The sequence below is a fragment of the Budorcas taxicolor genome, chromosome 4 (assembly GCF_023091745.1).
Source record: "Budorcas taxicolor isolate Tak-1 chromosome 4, Takin1.1, whole genome shotgun sequence".
Classification (NCBI taxonomy): domain Eukaryota; kingdom Metazoa; phylum Chordata; class Mammalia; order Artiodactyla; family Bovidae; genus Budorcas; species Budorcas taxicolor.
In genome coordinates this window covers 115355936-115381125 of record NC_068913.1, presented here as the reverse complement: position 1 = coordinate 115381125, position 25190 = coordinate 115355936, and the positions used below count along the sequence as shown (strand labels likewise).

The window sequence follows — 25190 nt, the reverse complement described above, 5'->3', positions numbered from 1 at the left end:
CTGCCTTTTTTTTTTTTCCTGGCTTCGCCTCTGCAGCCTCCTGAACTATACCAGGCAGTTATTCACCCTCTCAAGCGGCTTCTTTTCCTTAGGGAACCTAAGGAGATGATTATTGCTAGCATTTTTCTGAGCCCAGGAACCCAATCTTACACATACCCATAGCTCTGTCTCTATTCTGCCCTTATCTTTGCTTAAGGCGCTTATCCGCCTTTCGAAAGGGCCTGTGGATGAAGAAAATAAAATCCGGTATTCTCTCTGAATAGCTTTACTTGGTTAATTTCCCCCTGGCAGAGCCCGCCAGCCCACCACACCCACCATGCACAACGGCCACCAGCAGGGTGGCGACAGGCGCCCTCCAGAGCGGGGACCCTAACCTGGCAAGTTCTTGAAGAGCACATGCAGAGGTTTTCTCTGGGTCATCTTTATAGCGAGACTAAGGGACAGCGTGAGGGACAAGCAGGGGCCCCGGGTCCTGCCTCTGGCTTGGCGCGGAGGCTGGGGGCAGTCCAGGGGACCGTCCTGATGTCGGCGGGCGATGTGTCTCCTCCCCTGGCACGAGCCCCCCTCATCCCATCACGTCCTCAGACTCTCCTGGGCGCTGACCCCTGCACGCCTGGCTGTGGGGCTGGTTCCCGGACGACTCTTGCCCTCTCTGTGGGTGACCTCTGGCCAGCACAGGCATGGCGTTAATAAGGCTACTTGACAGCATACGGATGAAAACAAGGAGACCAACAGGAAACCTCTGTGAGGGTGATGGGGAACGGCGGGGAGCTCCCAGTGGGAAGCACAGGGCCAGTCTCCCCTCCCGGGGTGGCTGACAGACTCAACGACACGCCTGGAGAAAGGGGCTGAGAGAAGCCCACGGAGGGGGCTGGGCGGGGTGGAGGGGCACCCCAAAGTACAGCAGAGAGGACAGGGACGCAGAAGCAGAGCCCCAAGGGGTGTTTTCTCAGAAGGGTGGGGAGATGAAAGGCCACAGCCAGTCCCCCCCCACACACGGTCTGGTTTATTGGCTCATCACACACACACACCAAGTATGTACACAAACATAAATATTGCAATGTACACATTTACATGGGACCTCTGGCCCACCCAGGCTCCCGTCTCTGGGTCGGGGGCCCTACGAGGGGCTGGCACGAGAAGGCGGGAACCTGGAGGAGGGCGAGGTCCTGCTCCCCTCCTCTCACAGCACCCCCAAAGCGTCCTGTCCCTTTGCAGCAGCGCCGGCCGGGCAGGGGCCAAACACCTGCAGTGGCTGGAGTCCCGGGCGTCTCCTCTGACCTTCCCGTCTGGCTCTCCTCCCAGACTCTTCCCGGGTCCTTGGGTCTCAGCCTCTGTGTCTCTCGTCTCCCCCAGGGCCTGGAGGGAGGTGGGTGCCCGTGCCCCGGCGCCAGTCCTGGCCCCTCCAGCCTCCTCCCGGGGCTCACAGGAGGCTGGGGCTGCGGTGCAGCTCGGCGGAGGTGCTAGTGCCATTGGCCGGCTCTCTGCTGGGGGCAGGGGTCACGCCGCAGCCCTCCCCGGGGCAGCCGTGCTGGATGAGGATGTCGGCACACTCCTGGCTGCCGGCGCGGCGAGCGTAGGCCAGCGGGGTCAGGCCGCGGGCATCCCGGCTCCGCACGTCCACCCCGTACTGCAGAAGGAAGCACGTTCTCACGGTTGGCAGGAAAGGTGTGGGTTCCCCCCCAGGTGGGGGGCGGTGGGGAGGACAGATGTCAGGGAGATCAGGAAGGGCCCCCCAACTCACCCAGATAAGCAGCTGCGTGAAGACCACATTGGCCATGGCGCTGGACAGGTGCAGGGCCGTCCGCCCGTCCCCGTCACCGTAGGTCTCGTTCACCTCCTCCTTGGACCCGTGCGCCAGGAGTGTCACCAGCAGCCGCAGGTCGTCCTCCACCACCGCCCGGAGCAGCTGCTGGCCCAGCGGCACGTCCGAGCTGGGCAGTGGGGCCAGGAAGAGCTTCTGCTCATACTTGGCCCGGATCCAGCGCTCCTTCTCCTCTCTGTGGGCACAAGCAGGGCCAGGCCGGGGTGGGGGCGGTCAGGGGACCGAGAGAGCGAGGCTGGGGGTAGGGGGCAGGACCAGAGCAAAGACCAGCCCGAGGGACCCAGGGCGGTTGGGGGCAGCGGGTGGCGCACAGGGTGTCGGAGATACTGGATGGAACTCTTGGGGGGAGACCCCCTAGGGGCGACGGGGATGCGCGGGGGAGGGGGGGTGGCGGGGACTCAGGGGGCCGCAAGGGCGGGCAGATTCCAGGCAGGGTTGGGGGCCGGGGGTGGGCAGCTTATCTGGCCCTGCAGGAACAAAGGAGGCGGGGCCAGCCCTCGGGGTCCACGCACGACCCTATCTATCTACCACCTATTCTCTGCATCTCTGCGCTCCGGCTGTAGCCTTTACGCCACCGCGCGATAGGGCCCTGCGCATCCCCAGCCCTACGACGTGCTGATAACTGCGGAGAAAGGCCCGGCCGTTGTGAGGCTCTGAGTGACAGGCAGAAGGCACCCCCAGGGCCCACTGCCGAGCAGAGCAACGGCCGGGTTTAACCCTTCCAGCCTGCAGCCCTGTCACAGCCGGGGGGCCCCCCCTCCCCCAATCCCCCTACCCGGCAGGGGCACCCAGGGCCTCATGCCCTCACCTGCAGGCGTCGGGCCCCGGTTTAGCATAGCCATCCAGGGCCCCCTCCCAGACGCTGTTGGCCAGGGCGTTGCCCATGGCGGTCATGACGGCCAGCAGCTCAGGTGGCCAGTCGTCGAGGTCAAGTGAACGGACCCGGGAAAGGTGAGCTCCCAAATGCCGGTGCGTCCCAGAGCACTCGATGCACATGAGCGCGCCCAGGTTCAGGCTGGCCCAGTCTGGATCTAGGCGAGGAGAGGAGGTGATAGAGCCGCCCCCTCCACCCTCGAGCTCCCCCAACCCGGAGCATCCAGCCTGGTCCCACCGCCCCAGCACTCACTGGGGGCGTCGCAGTCAATACAGAAGCTGTTGCCCCGGACGGTGCGCACGGCCTGCACGGCCAGAGCTGCGTTCTGGTTCCCCAGTCGAGTCTGAAGGGATGGGTGGGGGGGTGGCCAGTGAGTAAGGAGGCCAGCCTGGGGCACCCGCCCCCAGCCCCTCTGCCCCGCGCCCACCTTGTCCTTGGCGCTGCGGCAGCCCTGCAGGCTGGCGAGGATCTGGGCCTGCACACTCTGCACCCACAGCTCCCGCTCCTCGGCCGTCGAGGCCTCGAAGTGCCACGTCTGCCCGGTGAGGGACACCACCACGAACTCGAACGACTCCTCGGCCTCTGCAGGCACACACAGGGCAAGCACACCCGTCAGGGCAGGGCCCCTGTCGCACGCACATGCAGCCCCTCTGGGGTCCCAGCCTGGAGGACTGTGTTCTTGGGGCTCCCCGTGGGGCGGGGAAGTGGGGGTGCGAAGAGCAGCCCGCCAGCCTGGCCACCTGTGGAGCCTGGGTGGAAAAGGTGGGACGCAAGGTTTGTTGGCAGACCCAGTGCGGCCAGGAACAGGTCTGGAAGTCAGAGGGGTGCTTCCCGGAGAAAGCGGAGCCCAGTGTCTGGAGAAGATGCGCCGGGGCACTGGGAGGCAATGCCGGGGGGCAGGGGTGTGTGTGTGGGGGTGTTGGAGGCGGGTGTGGGCACCATCCGTACATGTCAGCTGCAGCCGCCTCATTTTGCAGCTCATTAAACCCAATATTCCTGACGGCGTCGGCGTGGGGCTCCTGGGAGCCAGGCCCCTCCCCCCCTCCCCTGGCACAGGCAGGCAGGGAGGGCAGGGGTGGGGAGCAGCCTCCGTTTCCTCCACAGACCACCTGGGACGTGTGAACAGACAGGGACCCGCAGACGTGTGCGGTCACAAGTCCTGGGGGCTGAACTGTGACCCCCCAGCAGTGTGGGGGTGGGCGCTGCTTCAGGCTCTGTGCCCCCAGCAGACCATCCCTGTGAGCCTCACTCCTGATGCTCACCCCTGCTCGCCACCCCTCCCCAGGGGGCACACAGCTCCCGACCAGCAGAAGTGTGTCGTGGGGGCTGCAGAGATGAGGCCACAGGCTCTGCAGGGCAGCCTCTCGTGGCCCCTGTGACACTGACTCCCCCTCCACCCAGGAAGTCCTCGGGGCCGGGCTCCCACTTCGAGAAGCCCTGAACAGAACCATCCTCATGGCAAAAGCTGGAACCTTTCTTTCCCCAGGCTCCACCATTCTGCCTCACCTTGCTCCCCACCGTCTCTGAACCCCACGGCCCTGATCATCCATGGGGACACAGCTCCCTGGTCCAGATGGACCCCTGCGCCATGAGCGCCAGGCACCCCCGTGTCACAGGCTGGCTATGCAGAAGCCGCTGTTTCCTTTAGTGAGGGTCTCCCCACAGCCCTGCCCCTGCCATGGGAGCAGAGCCCAGCAACTGTGCATCCAGCTAAGTTAAACTTTCAGAGGGACTCCAGCCACTGAGAAGAGACACACTTCGAAGAGGACGTGAGGAAAACCAGACGAGCAGCACTGTGATGAATAAGGAGCTAGGAGGAAGAACCCATGGGAAACATCTGAGGAGCGGGGGCTTCTCTGCCCAAAGACGACTAAGGAGAGACTCAGCCCGACACGCGGATGCTTAAAAACTCGACAGGCGCTATGCGAGACGCAGGGAACACAGGTCCTGCCTGCGTCACCCAGGAAGAGGTATGGGACTGGCAGCCTGCCGTCTTCTACCTTCGATGAGAGTAAACGAAGGAAGCCCACGTTTTCACAAGGGGTGAAGTTAGGCCAAAGAAGGAGCTTTTTCCCTAAAACACCAGGTCTAAATGACCAGAAGGTATGGAGCTGCTCTTATGGGAAATTATTATTGGAAAGTGCTTAACTGAATACAGACAAGAGGGTACATGGGCATGACGTTTCGAGGAGGACGATCCCCAAGTCCCCCTGCCCACCTCCTGTGCCCCGGTTTCCCTCGGGGGGGTCCCCCTAACCTTCAGCAGCACTGCTGGGGCCGTCTGGTCGGGGGGTCCCGGTGCTCTTTTTCCTCCGGTGCTTCTTCCGGTTGGAGTGGGGAGATGGGGGGGGCTCCAGCTTGGGGCTGGAGCTGAGCACCTCAGCGGGGCCACTGGCTGGTGAGGGAGAGGGGGAGACGTGTGGGAAGCGGGGAGGGGGCAGCACCCTGACCTGCAGCTGGGGCACCCACCCGGGGGAGCAGCCCCTCCCGCCCTCTCCCCCCAACCCCACCCCACCCCGGAGCCCCAGGCCTGGAGGAGGAGAGAGTGGGAAACTCAGGCAGAGCAGGGGGAAGGCAGGGGGAAGCCAGGCTCTGCAGCCCAGAGGGGCGGAAGGCGGCCGGGAACTCGCTCGTGGGGAGCTGAAACCCCAGCAGCTCCGCACCAAATTTATCCTCAATCACACTCCCAGCTCCTCACAATTAATAGCAGAATTAGAGACAATCAGGGAGCTGCCTAATTACTGTCAATTAGAGCGCGCTAATCAAGCTCCCGTCTCCCGCACCCCGCCCGGCGCTCACCACTAAATGTCAAACTTCATTAGAGGCAGACACGCGGCGCCCTCCCTCCCTGCTTGCCTGCCTCCTTCCAGACTCAACAGAGCGGCCTATGGAGGCCGGCACGGCCCCTGGACGGTGACCTGCCCTGGCCAGGCCTCCACTCCCCATCCCCGGGGGGGCCTGGGCTTGGCGTGGGACGTGGGAGCAGACCCTCGGCTGTGGGCGGCCAGCCCCTCCCACTGTCCGAGCTGGGGCGGGGGGCTTAGTGGGGACCTGCGAAGGGTCTCTGGGAGGAGCTGATGCTCTGCTGCCCGGAGTGGGGAGTGGGGGGGCAGCGGGTGCACCGGCCCTGGGGTGGGGTGGGGGGTCTCCTCCCGTCTACACCCTCGCTGAGCTGCATTGACTGATGGATCAGGGCTGAGGGTCAGGATGCAGGTGAGAGTGAGCCACCTGCTGAAGAGGCAGGGGAGAGGTAAGGGGAAGAGCCACGTGAGCAAGGTCCAGACAGCGACCCCCGGTAAAGAGAGCGAGGGATGTGGGAAGGGAGGTTCCTGACCACCTGGAAGGTTGAGGAGGGGCCTTGGCCTATTGCAGAGGCAGTGTGGGGAGAAAATCCCTGTCTGGACCACTCCTTGATCTCATCTGCAGGGGCCCCTTCCTGCCTTCAAAGCCCCCAGCGCCACTCCCCTCAACCCTGGCTTCCCTCCCTGTTCCCCTGCGGCGAGGCTGATGAGCTGGCTGCACAGGGGGCTGATGGCGATGCCAGTGCCACCAGCGCCGCCTGGGGCCAGCAGAGGTTGGCAGGGGGGCTGCAAAGGCAGGGAGGGTCTCCAGTGCCGGCCGCTGGCGAAGGCCCCGGGCGTGGCCGCCCCCGACGAAGGCCCCGGGCGTGGCCGCCCCCGACTCCCTCTTTCCCAGGCACGCCTGGTCCCCCTCCGCTGAGACCTGGAGGGCTGTTCCGGGGCAGTGTAGGGGGGAACCCCGCTCCTCTCCCAGCCTCACTGGGTCTTGCGTACCTGGGGGCAGGGCAGCGGCCTCAGTCCACGGGTCAGCACTGGACACAGAGCAGGCGCGCTGGTGCAGCCCCTCGGGACGTGGACCGGCCCAGGCTGGGCTGCCAGCCGGGTGGGGGGTACCTGGGGGCGGGGGGGTTGGGGGAAGGGTCAGACTGGGAGGGGCCCCGGGGAAGGGTGGCCCACAGGCCGTCTTGAAAGCACAGCTACCCATGGACAGAGCTTGAGAAATGCCTGCGGGACACTGGCAAAAAAACGAGGCCCTCCTGGGTTCACTGAGTACCGTGCCAGGTTCTCCAGAGAACCGGGGGGGGGGGACTCAGGCCGGCCTGAGACCTCACGCCCCACCTCGCTCCCTGCACACGTCGTGTTCCCCCACTCCTCCCTGCCCTGTGAGCAGAGCCAGAAGTTGGGGGGGCAGTGGGGCTGACTCCCCGTCACAGCCTGAGCTCCTGACCCTCCTGGTCAGGCCCTGAAGCCTGCACTCCAGGCCACACACGCCGTGGGCTGTGCCTCAGCTCTGCTGCCATTCTGACAAGAAATAAGTGTATCAAATTCAAGTAATTATGTCTAATTAGTATTAGTAATTATCCTGTTGGGCTGCAGAAAATTAATCTTTCGTTTCCCATCAGGGGGAAGGACGGCGGAGCCGGGGGAATGGGGCGGCAGCTCCAGGAGCGCCAGGGGCGGTGGCAGGGCCCTCCCTGGCTCATCAGTCACCATGGACAGCCCCAGGAGGCGATCGCAGCCCTCTCGCCTTGAGCCACTGACCTGAGATCCCACAGGGCCTGAGGCCAGGAAGCCACGGCCAGCAGGCAGGTCTAAGCAGCAGCGGCCACGCCCAGGGGTCTGCATGGACGTCGGGGTAGGGGGGAGTGGCCGGGTGCTGGGTGCTCAGGACGGGCAGAGACCCCTGGGGTTGGACGAGCCTGACAGAGGCCCCCGACCAGCCCCACGAGCACAAGGGGCAAGTGTCTGCAAGAAGCCCAGGGCCAGGCAGTCCTGAGCAGAAGCGCCTGGAAGGGAAAGGAACAGGCCGGCCGTGTCACACTGATGCTCTGGGGCCCGCAGGATGCTGCAGGGTGGGGCGAGTTCTGTGTTTCCTAACACCCACGGTGGGAGCAGACACACAGCAAGCGCTGATTAACACCAGTGTGGGCCAGCCCCTCGCCGCCACACGCCGAGACCCCGCTCTCCGGAATCCTGCCCCCTCCCGCTGCGCCTAACAGGTCCCTGCCATCTCAGCCTTTCTCGGGGTGGCCTCCCCCCAGCCCCGACAAGCCCGGTCAGGAAACCTTCCAGGGGAGCAGCAGCCTCAGGGCCGGACTTCCCGCCGCCCCCTCACCATCTCCCTCGAGGTTCCAGGTCTCACTCCCCTCCTACCCCAACCCCACCCAAAGGCACCACAAGGCCCAAACCTCCTCCCCCCAAGCCCCCCAACGCAAAACCCCAAGGGAGGGTGGGTGCCTTCCCTTTTCTTTGTTAATTCTCCCCTCATTACGCCTGCAATCCCACAATCAGTGTGCACTGTAATTGTCGAATTTGATGCTAATGATTAATGAATTAAACATGGAGCCATCAATTAGTCCTCGGAGGATAATTCTGCATAAAGCAGCGGATAATGTAATTACAGTAACAAAGATAATGAGATGTTAACATCGCCCGGTGAGCGGAGACGCGTTGTGAGTGTGCGTGAGGTCGCTGGCGGTGTGCCGGGGGGGCGCGGCCCTGGGGGGCGGCCCGGCCACGTGTTCTGGGGACACTGGGGAGCCGTCGGTGGGCGCCGGTGGGTATGTGGGCTGCACCCCTGCTGCACGCACCACTTCCGCTCCCCAGGTGGGGGCCTTTGGGGGATGTGGCAGGACACAGGGTCCCAGGTGTCCCTGCTCAAGGAAGCAGCCAACGGTCCCCCCTGCTGCTTGCTGGCAAGCAGGGCTTTCCTTCCATCCACTTCCATGTTCTCAGCCCTCTGGTGCCACCTGAGAAGCCCTAGGCCGACCCCACTCCGGGCTGCCCTCGCTGTCCCCGGGCCAGCGAACCCGCCCCCTCGCCCCCAAGCGCACCTCGCCGGCAGCTCCGAGCACCCTACCCATCTTCCTTGTTTTCCTGTCCTTAGCGTCCCTCTCTTCACCAGTCCACTAGCGCACTCTCTGCCTATTTCAAGGGCCTTGTTCTGAGCCTGAGGAGGCTGAGCAGAAGCACAGAGCTGCCCCAGTCAGGCACACATAGGTTCAAACCTCTCTCTACCACTTCAGTGGGATTTCGGGTGCTCAGTTGCTAAGTCGTGTCTGACTCTTTCCAACCCCATGAATTGTAGGCCACCAGGCTCCTCTGCCCATGGGATTCTCCAGGTAAGAATACTGCTGCCTGCCCAGTCGCTAAGTCGTGTCTGACTCTTTGCGACCCTCATGGATGGCAGCCCACCAGGCTCCTCTGTCCATGGGACTTTCCAAGCAAGAATACCGGAGTGGGTGGCCATTTCCTTTTCCAGGGGTCTTCCCGACTCACGGACTGAACCTGCGTCTCCTGCGTTGCAGGCAGACTCTACCACTGAGCCTCCAAGGAAGCCCCTCCGGGGGATTTTACAGACAACTTACTTAACCGCTCTGAACTTTTGTTTTCCCATCCGTAACATGGGAACACGATCTCAACATCAGGGCTAGCACACTTGGCACCCCTCAATCAGCGGTGCCAGCGCCCCTGACCCCTCAGTGCCTCCAGACAGGGTGGCACCCTGGCAGGGTGGGGACCCTTGCCTCAAACAAGCACCGTCTTTCTCTCCTGACTGCTGGACGGGGTGGCATCCATGCCTCTGAACAAAGACTCCACCCCACACTGCAGAACTGAGGATGGTTAAAGGGTTCGCCCCAGGCAGCTCGCTCGGCAAGCGTGGCTGAGATGTGGCTCCCGTTCCTGTGCCCCCATCAACTGCCCCGCTCCAGAGGCTGACGCCACCTGTCAGCACGAGGCTACCTGTCCCTGCTCTGATCTGCTGGGCTGTCCGCTGGCCACTTCCCCTACTGACCCCACGAGGGCCGCATTTTAGCCAACGCGTTAGCTGGGCTGATCCTGAAGCCTGACACTCGGTGCGAGCCGGCCCAGAGCCCTGAGGACCCGGGCTGTGCACAGCCCCCGACACCTACCTTCCCAGGCCCCTCCCATCACAGTGCGCCCCACACCCCCACCTCAGCAGCCCCTCACCTGTGCCCCCGCCCAGCTGCGTGCTACTCCGCTCCAAGGCCAGCCCGTTGGCCCGGGGGCTGGTGCCAGGGGCTGTGGCCGGCGTGGCTCGCGGCAGGCGCTTCCCGGGCACCTTGACAGTGGTCCGCAGCAGGTCGATCTCCTTGCCGTGGATGTTCTGCATGTAGTCCTGGGGCCACGTGGACAAGACGGGGTTGGGGGGAGACTCGTTAGGACAGGTCACTCTTCCGCAGCAAACCCCATCCCGACCCTCCCAACTCCTGGGTCTCTCCCCGCACTGCCCACGTTTGTGGAGCCCCCCCAGTACCCCCCATCCAGGTATGCCCGCGTGTGGCTCTCGGGGCTCTGCCGGGAGCAGGGCAGGGGCCACAGAGGGCCTGGGGCCAGGAGTGACGCTTGGGCTCCTTTACAGAAGATGGCTCGGGAGGCAACGCAAAGGAGGCCAAGTATTGACCAGAGACGGGACTTGGAGAGAGGCTGGATGGCCGAGGAGAGGGACTGACAGGCCCCTGGGGACACAGATGATGGGGCTGCCCCGGGCCGTGGATAGCTGGTCACCAAGAACCCCAGCCCTGTTTGCAGACTCTCCCACCACCACGTGGGGCCTCGATAACTTTTACAGCCTAGAGCAGCGCCCAGTCCTTAGAATGTGAATAAGCTGCTCAGTCCTTTCTGACTCTTTCCGACCCCGTGGGCTGTTCCCCGCCAGGCTCCTCTGCCGATGGGATTCTCCAGGCAATACTGGAGTGGGCGGCCATTCCCTTCTCCAGGGGATCTTCCCAACCCAGGGATCAAACTCGGGTCTCCTGCATCGCAGGCGGATTCTTTACCGTCTGAGCACCAGGGAAGCCCTGGTGCCTGACGATAAATATTTGTTGAGCAGTTAAAGGGAAGCCTGTGATTCTTTCTGCCATTCTGAGGAACAGTGAGGCAAGTACACGGGTTCCAGATACCAGTGGACATCCCAGCGGCAGGAACAGTAACCAGCACTAACGTCACACGTCAGCCGCCCAGCCATGCGCCAGGGGTCCCCCGCGAGACAGCTGACATCACGTCTGTATTTCACGCACTGCCTCACGTGAGTGTCCCGACGACCCAGGAGGACAGCGTTACTGTGCCCGCTTTACAGATGGAAGAACAGGTTATCCTTACAAAGGGTGACCTGCCCAAGGTCACAGTCAGCAGGTGACAGGGCCAGGCTCAAGCCCAGCCTGTTTAGGTCCCCAAGGAACCTCCTCTTTAGCCCCGGAGCGAATCAGCCCTGCCTTCATGTCAGCACCTGGAGGGCTGGACGTGGACGAGGGGGGATAGGGACCCAAGAGCGGGAGCGGCTGGGTGTCTACCCCATCATGCCTACTGTCTTCACCTTGCCCTGGGCGGAGGGTGGCACCTGGCAGGGCGGGAGGTAGGATGGGGGATGCAGAGTGGAGCCCTGCCCTCCCTCTGGCTTCCCTCTGGCCTCCCTCTGCTTAAAACCTCACCCAGGCTGGCCCGGTCTCCCTACTGCTCTGATCTTCTCGGGTGCTAATCCCTTGTCCAAGGCCCTGGCAAGATCTTGGGCGGTCCTTCCCCAGGGGACAGAAGCCGGGCCAGTGACGCCAGCTTAATTCTGGAGGGAATTTCACTGGCTGGACTCGGACGGGCTCCCCTCCTCCATCGTTGGGAGTGCCTCTGGGACATTCTGCATCCAGGGCACTGCCCTGAGCACTGTCCTTCCAGGTCCCAGCCCTCTCACCCCACCCACTGGGACACCACTTCCTGTTCCAGGCATTCTCCTGCCTTGTCATCTTTCAGCTTCAGGGAAAAGGCACAATGTCCTCTGCTTAAAAGAGCCGATGGGGAGTGCTGGCCAGGGCGGGCTGACCAGGGGCTCAGGGCCGACCCTCACCCTGTGAATTACCGAGATGACCTCGAGGAGAAAGGGATCACCTGGCTGCAAGGAGCCAAGAGAACGCGGCATCTCCAAAGAAGAAAAGGAGTGAGATTGAGGGAGCAGAGAGCCCAGCACCAGCCATGCTCCTGCCCCCGGCAGGCTGGCGTTCTCTACAGGAATCGCTGGGGCCAGCAGGAGGACCACAGGGAGGATGGGGCACCCCGATGCCAGCACGCAGGCCGACTCCCGGAGGCCTAGCCGGGCCTGTGCATGCTAACTCACTTCAGTCGTGTCCAGCTCTTTTGCATCCCCATGGGCTGCAGCCCACCAGGCTCCTCTGTCCATGGGATTCTCCAGGCAAGAATACTGGAGTGGGTTGCCATGCCCTCCTCCAGGGGATCTTCCCGACTCAGGGATGGAACCCGCGTCTCCTGCATTGCACGTGGATACTTTACTGCTGAGCCGCCTGGGAAGCCCTTCAGAAGGCCCACAGGGGCCCCGCCAGCCGGAGGGGAGCGCCCTGCCCTGCAGCTCTGCCCCGCGTCCTTGGCCTCCTGGTGAGGGACGGACCGGTGCCTAGCCTCGGGCATACCCTGCTCCCAGGATGCTTGGTTCATGTCTCAGAAGCACAGAACAGCATCGCTGAGACGCAGACGAGGGCAGGCTCACCACAGGAGGGCCCCCCTGCCCCGACCTCCCACTCCTGCTCTGCTGAGCGCTGCCAGGGCTCTGTCCCCAGCCTGAGCCCCTCCCTGTGACCTGGTCCCTTCCCCAGTCAACTCTGCCCACCCCCATTCTCGTCACCGCTGGCCCTCTGGCCTTGCCTAGCACTCAGGGTGCACCCCACCATCGTGGCGGCCCCCACATTCCAGTCCCCCACTACCCTCCGATCAGTTCCGCACGCATCCCATCCCGGGTCCCCACGCACAGTCACATCTCAGCTCGAGACGACTGTCAACAGCTGGCAGGGCCGAAGACACAGCTGCCGTCCCTTTCCCGGGGGCAGGGCTTGGGCTGCTCTAGTTCGCAAGGAGGTCACAGCAGCTGCAACAGTTTCCAGGCCCCGTGACAGCCCTGGGCTGCCCAGGCTGGGACATGGGTCAGGGCAGAGGCGGGGGAGAAGCTGACCCCAGGCCAAGAAACCAGAGCCGCTCGGAGGGACTCCGTTTGGGACCAAAGAGCCAGACACCAACAGAAGGGGGAAAGCAGCACTGACCACACGACAGGCCAGCACCCAGCCAGCCGGAGGGGGGGACCAGCTCTGGGCCCCCAGAGGAGACTGCGATGGGTGAGCCGGAGAGGCGGCGGCGGACGGGGCATCATCGGGAGCGTTTCCCTCTGTCAGCAGAACGGGGGAGCTCCGCGGCAGCTCGGGAGAGCGGTCACCACGGCTGCCTTTATTACCCACCATCAAACAGCAATTTCTTCCCCAGCCTCCTCGCTAATTACCCAGCCAGCGTTCTCATCTCGTTTTATTACTGGAATTAACAACGAGTTCAGAGCGTGGAAAGCTATTAAGATGTGTGATTAAGCCACATTCAATTAGTTTCTACAAACAATTTAATTGATGTTGCAGATAGAATTAACAGAAGGTGATTGTGTGAATGGCTCCGCTGGCTGCAAAATGGGGGAGGCTGTGGCGGGCTCTCCTGGGCCCCAGCAAGGACCGGGCGTGAGGCTCGAGACCTGCCCACCAGCCCTTCCTCAGCGCGCCCCTCAGGTCCCACCAGCCTGGGGCCCACCAGCCCGACCGGCCTGCCAATCGGTAGATGAGTCCCCAGCACCCCTGCCCTCGAGTCTCCTGGTAGGGGGAGCGTGTGCCCTCCAGAGTTCCCGGAGGGCCTTCCTCTGCAGGCTTCCTAACAGGAGGGTGCCTCCAAGGGAAGCAGACAGCTCCCAGGGAGAGCGGGTCCCTGCTCATTGCCGGCAGCTGGGAAGTTTGCTCAGGTTGGAAAGTTTCCTCAGGTTGGAAAACACGGCCAAGGGGGATGGAGGCAGGGAAGCCGGCCACAGGAGCTCAGCGGCCACCAGGGAGGGACACCAAGAGATGAGGAGCGGATGGAGCGAAACAGCCTCCGTCAGGAGGGACCTCGGACACCGGGGGGTGTGCACGGAGACCCTGGGCTTGACCGCACTGGTGCTCTGTTACCACGGTTTTGAACCTGGTTCAGATCTCCTGGACAAGAGAAGCGTGGACCGGGCAGGGAAGCTGCCATCTGCACGGGCCAGGTGCCCAGGGCATCTGGCGTGGGTTGGGGACGTGCTCTCGGAGCCCAGAAGCAGAAGGCAGCGACTAAAGGGCTGACTGACGGGGAGGCCACGCTCTCAGCCTCTTCACCACGCCCGTGGAGCCGGTGGCCTCTTAGATTCACCTCCCAGCAAAGCAGGGGCAGCCTGGAGCCAGCATCACCACATCCCGGCCCAGCACACTGACCACACACAGTTCCCAAGCGTGGCAGCCACCCAGCCGGCCTCACTTGCCCTGATGGTACCTCTCCAGGGATCCTCAGGCAGCCTGGAGGGGAGGTGCTCCTGGATTGTGCAGAAAACTCTGGGTGATTCTTACCGTCCAAGTCATGGGGCGCCAGGTCACTGGTGAGCCACTGGCTGGGTGACCGAGAAGTCGATAAAGCCCACCGAGCCTCCGCCCTCTGGGTTGTTAGTGAAGTGAAAGTCGCTCAGTTGTGTCCGACCCTTTGTGACCCGCTGGACTGTACAGTTCATGAGATTCTCCAGGCCAGAATACTGGAGTGGGTAGCCTTTCCCTTCTTTAGGGGATCTTCCCAACCCAGGGATCGAACCCAGGTCTCCTACATTGCAGGTGGATTCTTTACCAGCTGAGCCTCAAGGGAAGCTAGACAATACTGGAGTGGGTAGCCTATCCCTTCTCCAGGGGATCATCCCATCTCAGGAGCTGAATCAGGGTTTCCCAAGCTGCAGGCGGGTTCTTTACCAGCTGAGCCACCCGGGAAGTTGCGTGTGAAAACAGCCATCCCACAGGATCTCTCCCTTTCCCTCCGCCACCAAAACCAAACAGGACACCAGGCCCTGTCCTCCCTGTCCCCAGACACTCCCTTCCCGGCCCTCCCCTCCTCCTTCCGGGGTGCGGGGCCACCCAAGGGGCACGAGTGCCCAGCCAGGGCAGCAGGAGGCAGGGGACAGCGAGGACGCAGCAGAGAGAGAGAGGCAGGCGGGCCTCACGGGAGGGGAACAAGGCCACAGATGGGCTCCCAGCCCTGCAGCCGGGAAGCGCTGGGGCAGGAGGTGAGAGCACTGGGCCCAGGAGGCCCAGCCCCCCTCCCTGGGGACACTGCGGTCCTCTTCCTGGTCGGGGGGTGGGGATGCGGGGAGGGGGCGTCCCTGCTTCCTAGGACAGCACGGCCCTCACCAGGGCTCTGTGGAGAGCCTTGCCACTTCTGGACTCAGCAGGACTTGGGGAGGAGAAGGCCAGAGTGGGGGCAAGGACAGTGCCCAGGAGCCTCTGTGCTGAAGCCCCCGAGGTCGCCAGGCCGAGGCCCCTCATCTAACCGGCCCCACGAGCCGGTATCCGAGCACTGGCTCCCACCCTGTGGAGTCAGAGGACCCCCAAGCTGAGGGGAAGGGCCGGGTTGACTGGAAGGGCCCACCCCAGGCCTGTAGGCTTTCTCGGGGTCCTGGGCGCTGCCCTCAGGGGGACTGGGCTACGGCCGAAGCGTGGACCCCAGTTCCTTTCAGCCGGGCCCCCTACAACCCCCATGCCGACTCAGGGGTGGGCGAGGAGCCCTTCTGAGGCTGGCCCGGGGGCCTCCGGGCCCGGGGTGGGGCCGGCCCACGTGCTGTGCTCGAGGGGCTTCACGGGAGAACTCATTAGGCCCACAGTGGGGTGGTGACAGAGATGGATTCCGGTGACAGCTGTGCGCTGGAGCCACGCAGTGAGGGGAGGGGGGAGAGTGTGGGAGCCGCCACGGGACCCCCCAGTCACTGTGCCCCGCCCCCTGAGGACCCCTCTGCCCAGGCCCCGTGCCCCGACAGGCCTCGCGCCAAGGGGGTCTGTCCCGGCCCCAGGCTACCCCCAGAAGCCCTGGCTTAACTGCCCTCTTGCACCCCACTGTCCTGGGAACCCAGGGGCACCCACATGTGTGGCACGCGTTGGCAACACCGCCTTCCCCTCCCCACCCCCGCCAAGCGTGAGCAACTCCATGTAAACAGGCCTGATCCAGCTCTTAAAACAGCTTCAGTGGAGGAGGGAGAACCCGACTTGCACACCAGTCCAGCCCTGGGGGCGACCGCCCGGCAGGTGGGTTTACTCCAAAGGGCCCGGCCGAGACTCAGAGCTTTCAGGCACCGGGCCTTAGGGTCCGTGTGGCCCCCGAGCCCCCAAAGTGAGGCCCCTTTCCCAAGAGCAGGACTTTCTGAGCTCAGGTGCGCTTCCCTCCAGCCCCAGAGTCCAGCTGCTCCATGTCCACCTGGCCCCCACGCCCAGCCCGCCCCAGGTGCAGCAAGCCCCCCCACTCACGTGCAGGCTGGGGTGGTAGGTGAGCAGCCCGTTGTCACACAGGGTCACATACTTCTTCTTCCATTCCTTGTTCAGGGACTTGCCACTCCGCTTGAGCAGGATGCCCTGGGGACAGAGGCCGCATCAGAGATGGGAGCCAGGCGTGGGGAGGGTCTCAGTGCCCACGGGCCCCATGGGCCTCCACCCCCGTCCTCCCAGGTCACTGTGCGTGTGGGCACAGAGACGTCATGCGGGACGGAAGCTGAACAGGGAGGGCCACCCGGACCAACCCATCCACCGGACTCAGGGGGCCCTCTCCAGTTACCATGGACCAGTGTCCCGTTGTGGGGGGGGCGCCCCCTACCCCAGGTTGTGGGGCTACATCTGCAATGAGAGGCGGGGGTTTCGATGGCCTCCCAAGATCTCCAGGGTGAGGGTGGAACACAGAGACCTCCTGTGGTAGCCCCAGAAGAGGGCAGACAAGCACCTGAATGTCCCCAGAATGCCCCAGTCTCCCCAAAGCAGGGAGTGGGGAGTTCCAGCCATCCAGATCGGCAACCAAATCTCGCATAGGAGCTGAGAGGATGCTGAGTGTGGCGCTTGGATGGGCCCCAGGATGGACAAGGGCCCCACGAGGGCTGGGATTTGAGAGTGTTGTTCATCAACAACCCCCCCGCCCCCAGCACCACAGCACACTGGGAGAACCCCGGGTGGACAGTGGGGAAAAGCCAGCAGAGACTCTGTGGCTGTTGGAGGACCCCACCAAGGAAGACCACCCACAGCCCGGACAGTCTCTGCTGCCCTCCCCTAACGACGACCCCTGGTGGTCCCGCGCCCACTGCTGGCTCCTGAAACAGCGGCCAGCACAGGGGACCACCCGAGGATGGAGCCAGGGTCGGGATGGGACACAGACAGGCCTGGGCAGCAGGTTCCCCCAGACCAGTATCACCCCTGTGGGCCCCCTCCCCAAACTTGGGGTGCTGAGAAGAGGCGGTGCTGCCCAGAGATTCCTACACACCACTGCCAGGGGGAGAGCCCCACAGCGGGATGGCCCGGCTGGGGGTGGGATGGGGCAGCACTCTGAGTGTCCCCCAGCATCAACCCCCCCACCCCGCAAGGGGGTCATAAAGGAAGAGCTTAGGGCCACTGTGCCGGCCTCTCCTTCAGGAGGGGGGCGCCCTGCCCTCAGGCAGGCAGGAAATGGGGGTCAGGAGACTCAGTGTGACAGAGAGTGAGGGTAAACCCGGATTCCATGACGCCCTCCCCTGCTCAGGCCTCCTACTAGGAGGTTCAGCCCTGAAATGGTTAGCGGTTAGGGAGCAGGTGGCCTGGGATTCTCACAGCAGGGGCCGGAGGTGGAGGCCTTCAGTTCTGCTTTTCAACAGGTGTTTTAACCCCTTCCTCCCTCATCCTCCAGCTGGAAGAGGTGGGACCGTCTAAGGACACTGCGAAGACCTGGTCCCCTTTTCTCAGGAGCAGCTTCTGAAAACTCAGGGTGTGAACTGAGACCTTCCCTAGACAGCAGAGTGCCTGGAACATCTCGGAAGGCAGCGGGCTCCGGTCTGGTGGTCCCTGAAGGAGCCCTGGGGACCTGCCTCGGGGGCATGGCACCCATGCCCTTGCAGGCCAGAAACGTGGACACAGCTCAGCCGCTACCTCTCCACTGACTGTGGACCCGGGGCCCTGAGGACTGCGGGCCAGACTCTGGAGAAGACAGCCCAGGCTCCTCTTGCTGCTGCAGGCGGGGCTGGGGGAGGCGCCCCATCCCCCGCCTCCCTTCCCACCTGCTCCCTGAGCCTCCGCGGGAGATTCCACCAGGGGCTCTGTCCCAAAACCCTTCACGCCCGGAGCTCCCTTCTTGGTCCCTTCACCTTCACCGGGTGCCCTCCTGGTCCGCCCGGGCTCACGCCACCCGCCCCCACCCTGCCTTCTACCACCCACGAGCTCTTAACATCCCCCAAGTCCCGGAAACTGCCTGGGCCTCCGTCTCAGACACGCAGACTCACCTATGGAGCACCCCCACCCACCCCCCCAGCAGGAGATCAGGAGTCAGGATGCGGGAGGCAGCGGAGGAGGGCAGACCTGTTTTGCCCCGCAGTCTTTCCCCTCCTCCACCGGCCCCTCTCTGGACCGCGGGAATGAGGCTCCTGCGCGCGTTAGCCGGGGGCGTGGGAGGATCGCCGGGGCGGGGCGGGGGGTGTCGGGGGGCAGGGGGCGGCGCGATCGCGGCTGCAAGGGGGGCTTGGCCCGCGCCCACGCGCTCCGCCCGGCCCCGCCGCTCACCTGCCAGGGGCTGCCCGCTCGGCCCGGCCCTCCCCGCGCCCCAGGGGCGCCAGCTCCCCTCCCCGGGCAGGCCGGCTGCGCACGGCGGCGCAGGAAGCAATCTGGGGCGGAATGTGAGCAGTGCGAGGGGGCGACAGCCCCCAGAGGACCCGTTCCCCGCCGCCTCCCGCCCGGCTCCGCCAGCCGGCTTAATTGCGGAGTCCGGATTGATTGGGAATGCAAATGGCAACTGAAATGCAATCTCCACTCCCAGCAGGAGCAGGGGGAGGGGGAGCGAGGAACAGGGAGAAGCGCGGGACAGGAGGGCTGGGAAAGGGGTAAGCCAGGCCTGGGGAGGAGGGGAGGCGGGCAAGGAATGGCCACCGGCCCAGGCGAGAGGAGAGGGCGCGGTGGCGCCCCATCCCGACAGTAGGCAGGTCCCCAAAGCACCAGCCCCCACCCCGTGTGATCCCTGGTGGCTGGAGACAGGTGCGGCAGCTCAGCCTCCTGGCCGGGCCCCTCGTTCTGAGGATCCCTGAGTTTAGCGGGGCCTGGAATCCTCAACTGACTTCACTGATCACTCCAGGGGCAGTGGAGCCTCAGGTGCAAGTTCACAGGGCTTCATCCTCCACTGCACAGACCCTCTTTCCCCTCCCTGTGCGGGATTCAGGGAGCAGATGAATTAGGGCAGACCCCAGCCAGGAAGCTGGGTGTGTTTGGGGCTAGACTGATCTCAAAGCGAGGATGGGTAGCTGGGTGGCTGGGTGGGGGAAGCGTTGCATTTGTTGACTGTTGGCCTGTGCCTGTGTGTATACTCAGAAAGCACACGCCACAAAGCAGGGAGTGACAGTCCCCTGCCTGGAGCAGGTCCCCATTGCCTGGCCTGGCAAGAGGCCCTTTGAGGAGGCCTGGGTTGGCACAGCCCCAGAGACACGCCATCAACAGGTTTCTGGGCCAGTTCTGCGCATACAGCGAAATGGGGAGGAGACGGCCAGCTGCCATCCTCCCAGCCCATCTCCCCGCCCACCGAGGAGGGTCCCTGCGAGGCATCCCTCGGTGACACTTCTGGAGGACTGAAGCACACCCAGCGCTCCCCACTGTGCCCTCCGGGCCCCGAGACACTTCCAGGGGTCTCCATTCACCATGGCCCTCCACTGTGGGGTTAGAAACCCCCATTCCTAACACAATTCTGGTCGCAGAAGCCCCAGCCTGGACGGGCAGACCTGATCACAGGACCCTGGCCAGGCTGTGTCCTCTGGCCGCACAAGTCTACTCTGCACTCAAACACAGACATCACGGCTCCCGTAGACACGGGGCATCTCTAAACACCGGCTCCCAAGAAGATGTGTCTGTGCCACGTGCAGCATCCCGGGGATGCAGCAGGCTGACCACCAGGCTGCTGGCCATCCCTGGGGGCACTTGGGCCAGCAGGCTCTCACCTGACACCTCCTCTCTCCACTGCCTCCAGCTCAGTGGTTCTATAGCCGTGCACAGCACACCAGCAAGCAACTCTGCCTTCCATCACCAGAGACCCCTCTCCATCACTCGGTGCCTTTTTCTAGCGAAGACAACCAGGACAGGCGGTCTGGGCGCCTTGGCCCTACTGGGCAGTGACTCCAGCGACTATATCAGGACTAAGTTTCCTCTTTTCAAACACACAAGAGGCTCACCTGGTAAGACTTGGCCGGTGAACCCAGGGTAGGACCAGCCCTTGGTACGCCCACTCAATCCATACTCCTCAGGGTGCCCTTTGGTGAATTCTCTCCCTTTTGGGGGAGGGAGGAGGAGAGGGATGTGGGGGAAGACCAAGCCGTGCTGCAGGGTCGGGCACCTCCAGAATCACCACCACCAATGCAGAGCCGCTGAAGGTGGCGGGCAGCTCTCTGCTGCCCCCAGGTGGTGATGAGGGTGAACAGGCAGGGCCAGGCCCGGTGAGCGTGCCGGCCATCCTTGCCAGGGGTGTGTTAACAGCTCAGCCTGGCAGGGGTCTGGGGCGCTGGTCTCTCCCATCTTCCAGAGCCATCCTCCAGCATTGCTGGGGCCTCCTCTCCACTTTTCTCCAGCCCTGGGGGGAAGGGAGTGCTGACCTGTTTGATGGGGATGGCCCGACCGCTCCCGATGCTGTCCACCTTGCACTCGGCTGCCTTCTTCTCCCGGTCCAAGTCGGCACCCTTTCGAGACTGGAAGAGAAGAGAAGGGGCATGTCAGTGGGGGCCCGGGGTCTGCGGGGGTTCAGCTGCCCGCCTGGAATCCCCAGCTGGCACCCCACCCTCCCCGAATCCCTCCCTCCCCCTGGACAGGCCCTAGCAGCCAGGCAGGGCCGGGCTGGGTGGGCACGGCGGGACTGGGAAGGAATGGAGACCACGAGTATTCCAACGGGTGTTTATTCTTACACACGGCACCATACAGAGCAGCACAGGTCATCACTGGGCCGGGCCCGCCCCTTACAAAAGAGCGAGGACACGAGATACCGAGGGCGTGAGGAGCGCACAGCCCAGGGGGGCTGGGGGAGGCTGGGGCCTAAGAGAAGGGAAGGGGCCCGGAGAGGAGAGGTGGATGGTGGAGGCTGCGGGCTGGCCGGGAGCAGCGCGGGGCACGACCACCGGGTGAGGGGAGAACAAAGTCCAGAAGTGAGAGCCGGCCGCGGCACAGACACACCACACGCGGCGGCACTGCGTGCTGAGCTCAGCGGCCGCAAGGCCCGAGGGGGCACAGTGGATGCAGAGAGAGAGGAGACGGGCCGGAGGAGGCCCTGCGCCCCTGCCGGGGCTCCTGGGGCAGAGCCCGGCCCGATGCGGATCCTAGGAAATGGGGTGTGTTGGGGGGGCCAAGAGAGGGGAAGGCAAGCGCGGCGAGGAGGAGGAGGAGGAGGAGGAGGAGGCGGCGGCGGCGTCCAGCAGAGCAGGAACAGCAGAGAAGTCCATGCAGGAAGGAGCAGAGGAGGGGAGGGGCGGGGAGCACCCCTGGGAGCAGCTGGGCCGCCGGCCGGGCGCTGGACGCCCCGGCCTCTGGGCCTCGTTGCTGGCCGGCGTGCCAGGCGGGGACAGGGGCCGAGCTCCCTTCTTCTCCATGCGGCGAGAGCCTGGCGCCGTGCGTTCCGCCGGGCTGGCCACGCGGGCTGGCGGGGCGCTCCAGCAGTTCCTAGCCTTGCCTGGGGGTGTGGGGGTTAGTTACAAAGGTTCCTGTGGGTCTCTGGAGTGGGGAGCACGGCGGCCGCTTCTCATCTGAGAGCAGTCCCAGGGCCCGGCCCCGCACGGGGGACAATGTCCAGAGGTGCTGTGTGTCACCACCTGGTCTTCTAATTTGGAAGGAGTTGGAAAGGCCTTTTTGTTGATGAAAAGTTGGAAACAGTGGCACATATCTGCAAATATCGAAAGAATAGAGATTTTTGGCAAGTTATACTCGAGCCGCGCACACAGTGGGTCAGCAGGTGGCGAGGGCAGAGAACCCGGGCGCCCGGGGAGGAGAGGCGGCTGAAGAGGAGAAGGAGGAGGAGGAGAGGCTGCAGGCCGGCGGTCCATCTCAGGGTGTGGGGGGGTGCTCTGCGCTCCGGGCCCCACGTCCTTCCCCCAGCTCCTCCAGGCTGCCAGGGAGCAGGCCATGGGGGCCATGGCCAGACCAGCAGGGAGAGCCAGGCCACTGCCCACGGACGTCTCTGCTACCAGTGCCTGCCCTCCGGGGCCTCTCCTGGGCACTGTGGCCTCTGCCCCTTGCACCCCCAGACGGAAGAGCCAGTCGTGGGGAGCGGGGTTCACATGCAGCCTGTCCCAGCCAGGCTGGCCAGCAGAGAGGCCCCCCACCCCACAACCACCCGAGGACCCCTGGGAGCCCAGAGGAGGGCAGGGGGCGTGGGGTGTGCACCCCACCCAGGATGGGAACCAGGGCGAGGAGCGTCAAAACAAGGACATTAAGTCACGGGGGAGAGACCAGGGGGACGTCAGTGGCCCGTCCAGCAGGAAAGTCATGGGGCTGGGACGGGGGCAGGCATGGCTCTGCCAGAGGATGGCAAGAGGGGGGGACCCCCTGCCCTCTACCCTCCCCCTCCCAGCAGTGACGATGAGAAGGGGAGGTCCCGAGAGGCACCTCGAGAGACATGGGCGCGTCTGGAGGCTCCCTCAAGGACAATGGCGCAAGTGAGGTCACCATGGAAACGATGGAGAGAAAAAAAAACAAAAAAAATCAGGTTGCCACAGTGAAGATGGAGAGAATGAAAGAGGCCTGGTGGGGCGGCTGTGCCGTGGAGGACAGGTGCGGCGAGGGGCACGTGAAGGCAGCGTAGAGGAGCAGGCGGCAGGGCGCACGGAGGCGCTGAGGGAGCAGGAGGAAGGCGGAAGGGGAGGGACGAGGGGAGAGGAGCGGGTGGGCAGGACGTCAGCGAGCGGGCACCGCAGGCACAGAGGGCAGTCACTGTAGACCCAGGTGCCCATGGGCCCCACGGCGGCCGCAGGGGGGTTAACGCACAAGCAGGCAGCCCAGGGCGCTGTGTGTCTCAGCAGGCGTGAGCAGAGATGAGAAGCTGTGAATCCAGGCAGGGTCGGGGCTGGGGGTGGCAGGTGACGCACGGCAGCAGCAGGATGCAAGGCGCGGGGCAGGGCCGCAGGGGACAGGCAGGCAGACGAGGCAGAAGCGCGCACAGCTAGGATGCAGGGACAAGGCCTGGGGAGCACTGGCTCTGTCTGAGCTGGGTTCCTGAGGGCCTGGCCGGGGCCTGACCGTGGTCGGGGGCCGGACCAACCGACCGACACCCGAGCCCCGACGCTCGGAGAGCGGGATGAGGAGCGACGCAGAGAGACAGGGCGATCTCCTCGTGCGGGTCCGCCCGGGATGGCACGCCCACCTCGTCAGGCCCATGACTCCCAGGAGGGTCCTGCCAAGCCCCCTTGCTGGATAGCGTGTCTGCGGGCCAGACGCAGGCTTGGGTCCCCGAGAGGTGACAGGCAGGGCCTCAGCAGCTGGAGGCACACAGGACCCTGGGCTGGGGGTTTGCGTGGAGGAGCTGAGAGCAGAGCCTGTGGCGGGCGGCTTGGGGGTATGGGAAACCGAGGCAGGACTCGGGAAACACAGGGGCCTGGGGAAGACGTCCGGGCCTTCTGTCGGGCCGATGGCAGCAGCGGGGCGGTGGTGGGGGGAAGCGCGGTGGAATGGAAAGAACGGGGGTGGGTGGGGTGCAGGCGGACTGGGAGGCCTGGACCTGCTCTGGTTCTGCCATCTACCACCTCCTGCGGCCTTGAACCAGCCACCCAGGGCCTCGGTCCACAAGGGCAGGATCCAGGGTGTCTCAAAGTTAAGAGAGCAGACGGGTCCAAAGAGCCCTCCAGCTGGCCAGCACAGCCCTAAGGGGCCGGGAGGAGGGTTTCTGTGTGGCTGTGCTGAGGGGCGGCCCTGCGGGCTCGGAGGAGGATCACAGTCTGGGTGCTGATGGGGGGTTGGCGGGGTGGGGGCGCCTGCATGGAGCCCACGGAGGGTCATAATCTGGGTGCTGGTGGGGGATGCCTGCACGGAGCTCCCTCCGGGAGCGGCGCGTGTCTGTGCAGATGCAGAGAGGGCAGGTGCAGCGTCCTGGAGGCTGGGGGCTCGGCCCTGCCTGGTCGGCGGCGGGAGGGGTGGGCACGTACCGTGAAGATGTTGGAGCGCCGCTTGGACTGCTTGCGGATGGGTGTGGGGGTGGAGGAGGCAGCGATGGTCTCCACGCGCAGCTCCCGCTGGCTGATGCTGGGCGTGGAGGGGACTGAGGCCGAGTAGTCGCTGAAGGCGCTGCTGCCGCCATTCGTGGCCTGAGGACAGAGAGGGCTCTCAGGGCGGCTGAACCTGGGGGCCTGGGGCTCGCAGGGCAGAGCAGAGGGGCCGCCTGTTCCTACAGAGGCTAACCCAGGAGGTGGGCAGCAAAGGCCTGGAGGCCCGCGGGACCCCATGGTCACCGCCCTGGGCTGCCCACCCTCCACCCCCTGCCTAGGGCCCCTAGCTAAATCAGACGCAAAGGGCTGCAGTCAAGGGCAGGAGCTGGGAGAGAACAAGACTGCGGAGTCTTGGCTCACAGCTGGGCGTGACACCAGGTGACAGGTCACCCTGGATGAGCTCCCTAGGCCTGCAAGAACGGGGAGGCTTTGGGAGGCCGGGTGGGGCTCAGGGCGCCATTGGCAGGGGCGGGGGGGAGGGTGAGGCTGGCTTCCAGGCTCTGTGTGTGACAGGGTGTGAGATACGGGGAGGAGGAGGGCTGGGCGGGGAGCGAACAGCAACTAAGGCTGCTAAGGCTGCTGACCGCAGGAAGCAGAGAACGGCGGGACACACACACAGCGGTGTTCGCTGGTGGCTGCTCCAGGAGCCATGGGTGGCATGACCCCCGACAGCCCACCGGATGGTCACTAAGTAGAGGACGCGCCCTGCCCCAGCAGCCTCCTCTGGTCCAAGGCCAACACCCGAGCTGCTGCCCCGCAAAGGACACAGGGTCCCTGTGCACAGCTGACTCTGCTACAAGGTCAAGTGGCTCAGAGACGGTGGAGAAGACCCGTGTACGGCTCTCCCTTTCTTACAGGGGAGCCCTGAGGTCTTTTACAGCTGTAAAGAGAGGGGATCCCTGGAAAAGCCCACCAGGCTGTCAGGACACGGGGGGCCGGGAAGCTTTTGCAAAGACAACAGCCCTCGGCGGAAGGAGCAGCGTGGACTTGACCGCTCAGCACACACGCCTGTGCTGGCCCAGGGCTTTCCACAGCGCGGAAGACCGAGTCCAGGAACACAGTTACAGAAGCCCTGGGCCGAATGTCAAGGGCCCAGAACTGACCAGGCAGTAGGCCCAGGAAGCAGGCAGGTGTCCAGACCAGGGGGTAATCTGGGAGGGACACGGCAGGACCCAGCTCAGGCACCCCGCCCTCGCAATGGACTCCACGCAGCAC

General features: G+C 64.5%; 1 protein-coding gene across 2 annotated transcripts in view; it reads right to left on the bottom strand.

Moving 5' to 3' along the window:
• Positions 1–944: 944 nt before the first annotated feature.
• The window catches only part of AGAP3 (ArfGAP with GTPase domain, ankyrin repeat and PH domain 3), a 56348-nt gene continuing 32102 nt past the window's right edge, over positions 945–25190 (bottom strand). The window contains exons 8-18 of one of the 2 annotated variants that reach the window (XM_052638504.1): positions 23916–24074; positions 20388–20480; positions 16060–16164; positions 9692–9860; positions 6494–6613; positions 4957–5094; positions 3127–3281; positions 2952–3042; positions 2634–2856; positions 1745–2000; positions 945–1630 (exon numbers count right to left, since the gene is read on the bottom strand). In XM_052638504.1, coding sequence (XP_052494464.1) covers positions 1424–1630; positions 1745–2000; positions 2634–2856; positions 2952–3042; positions 3127–3281; positions 4957–5094; positions 6494–6613; positions 9692–9860; positions 16060–16164; positions 20388–20480; positions 23916–24074 — 1716 coding nt within the window. In that variant the 3' untranslated portion in view covers positions 945–1423. The remainder of the gene's footprint in view (positions 1631–1744; positions 2001–2633; positions 2857–2951; positions 3043–3126; positions 3282–4956; positions 5095–6493; positions 6614–9691; positions 9861–16059; positions 16165–20387; positions 20481–23915; positions 24075–25190) is intronic. The other variant, XM_052638505.1, reaches the window with a different exon arrangement.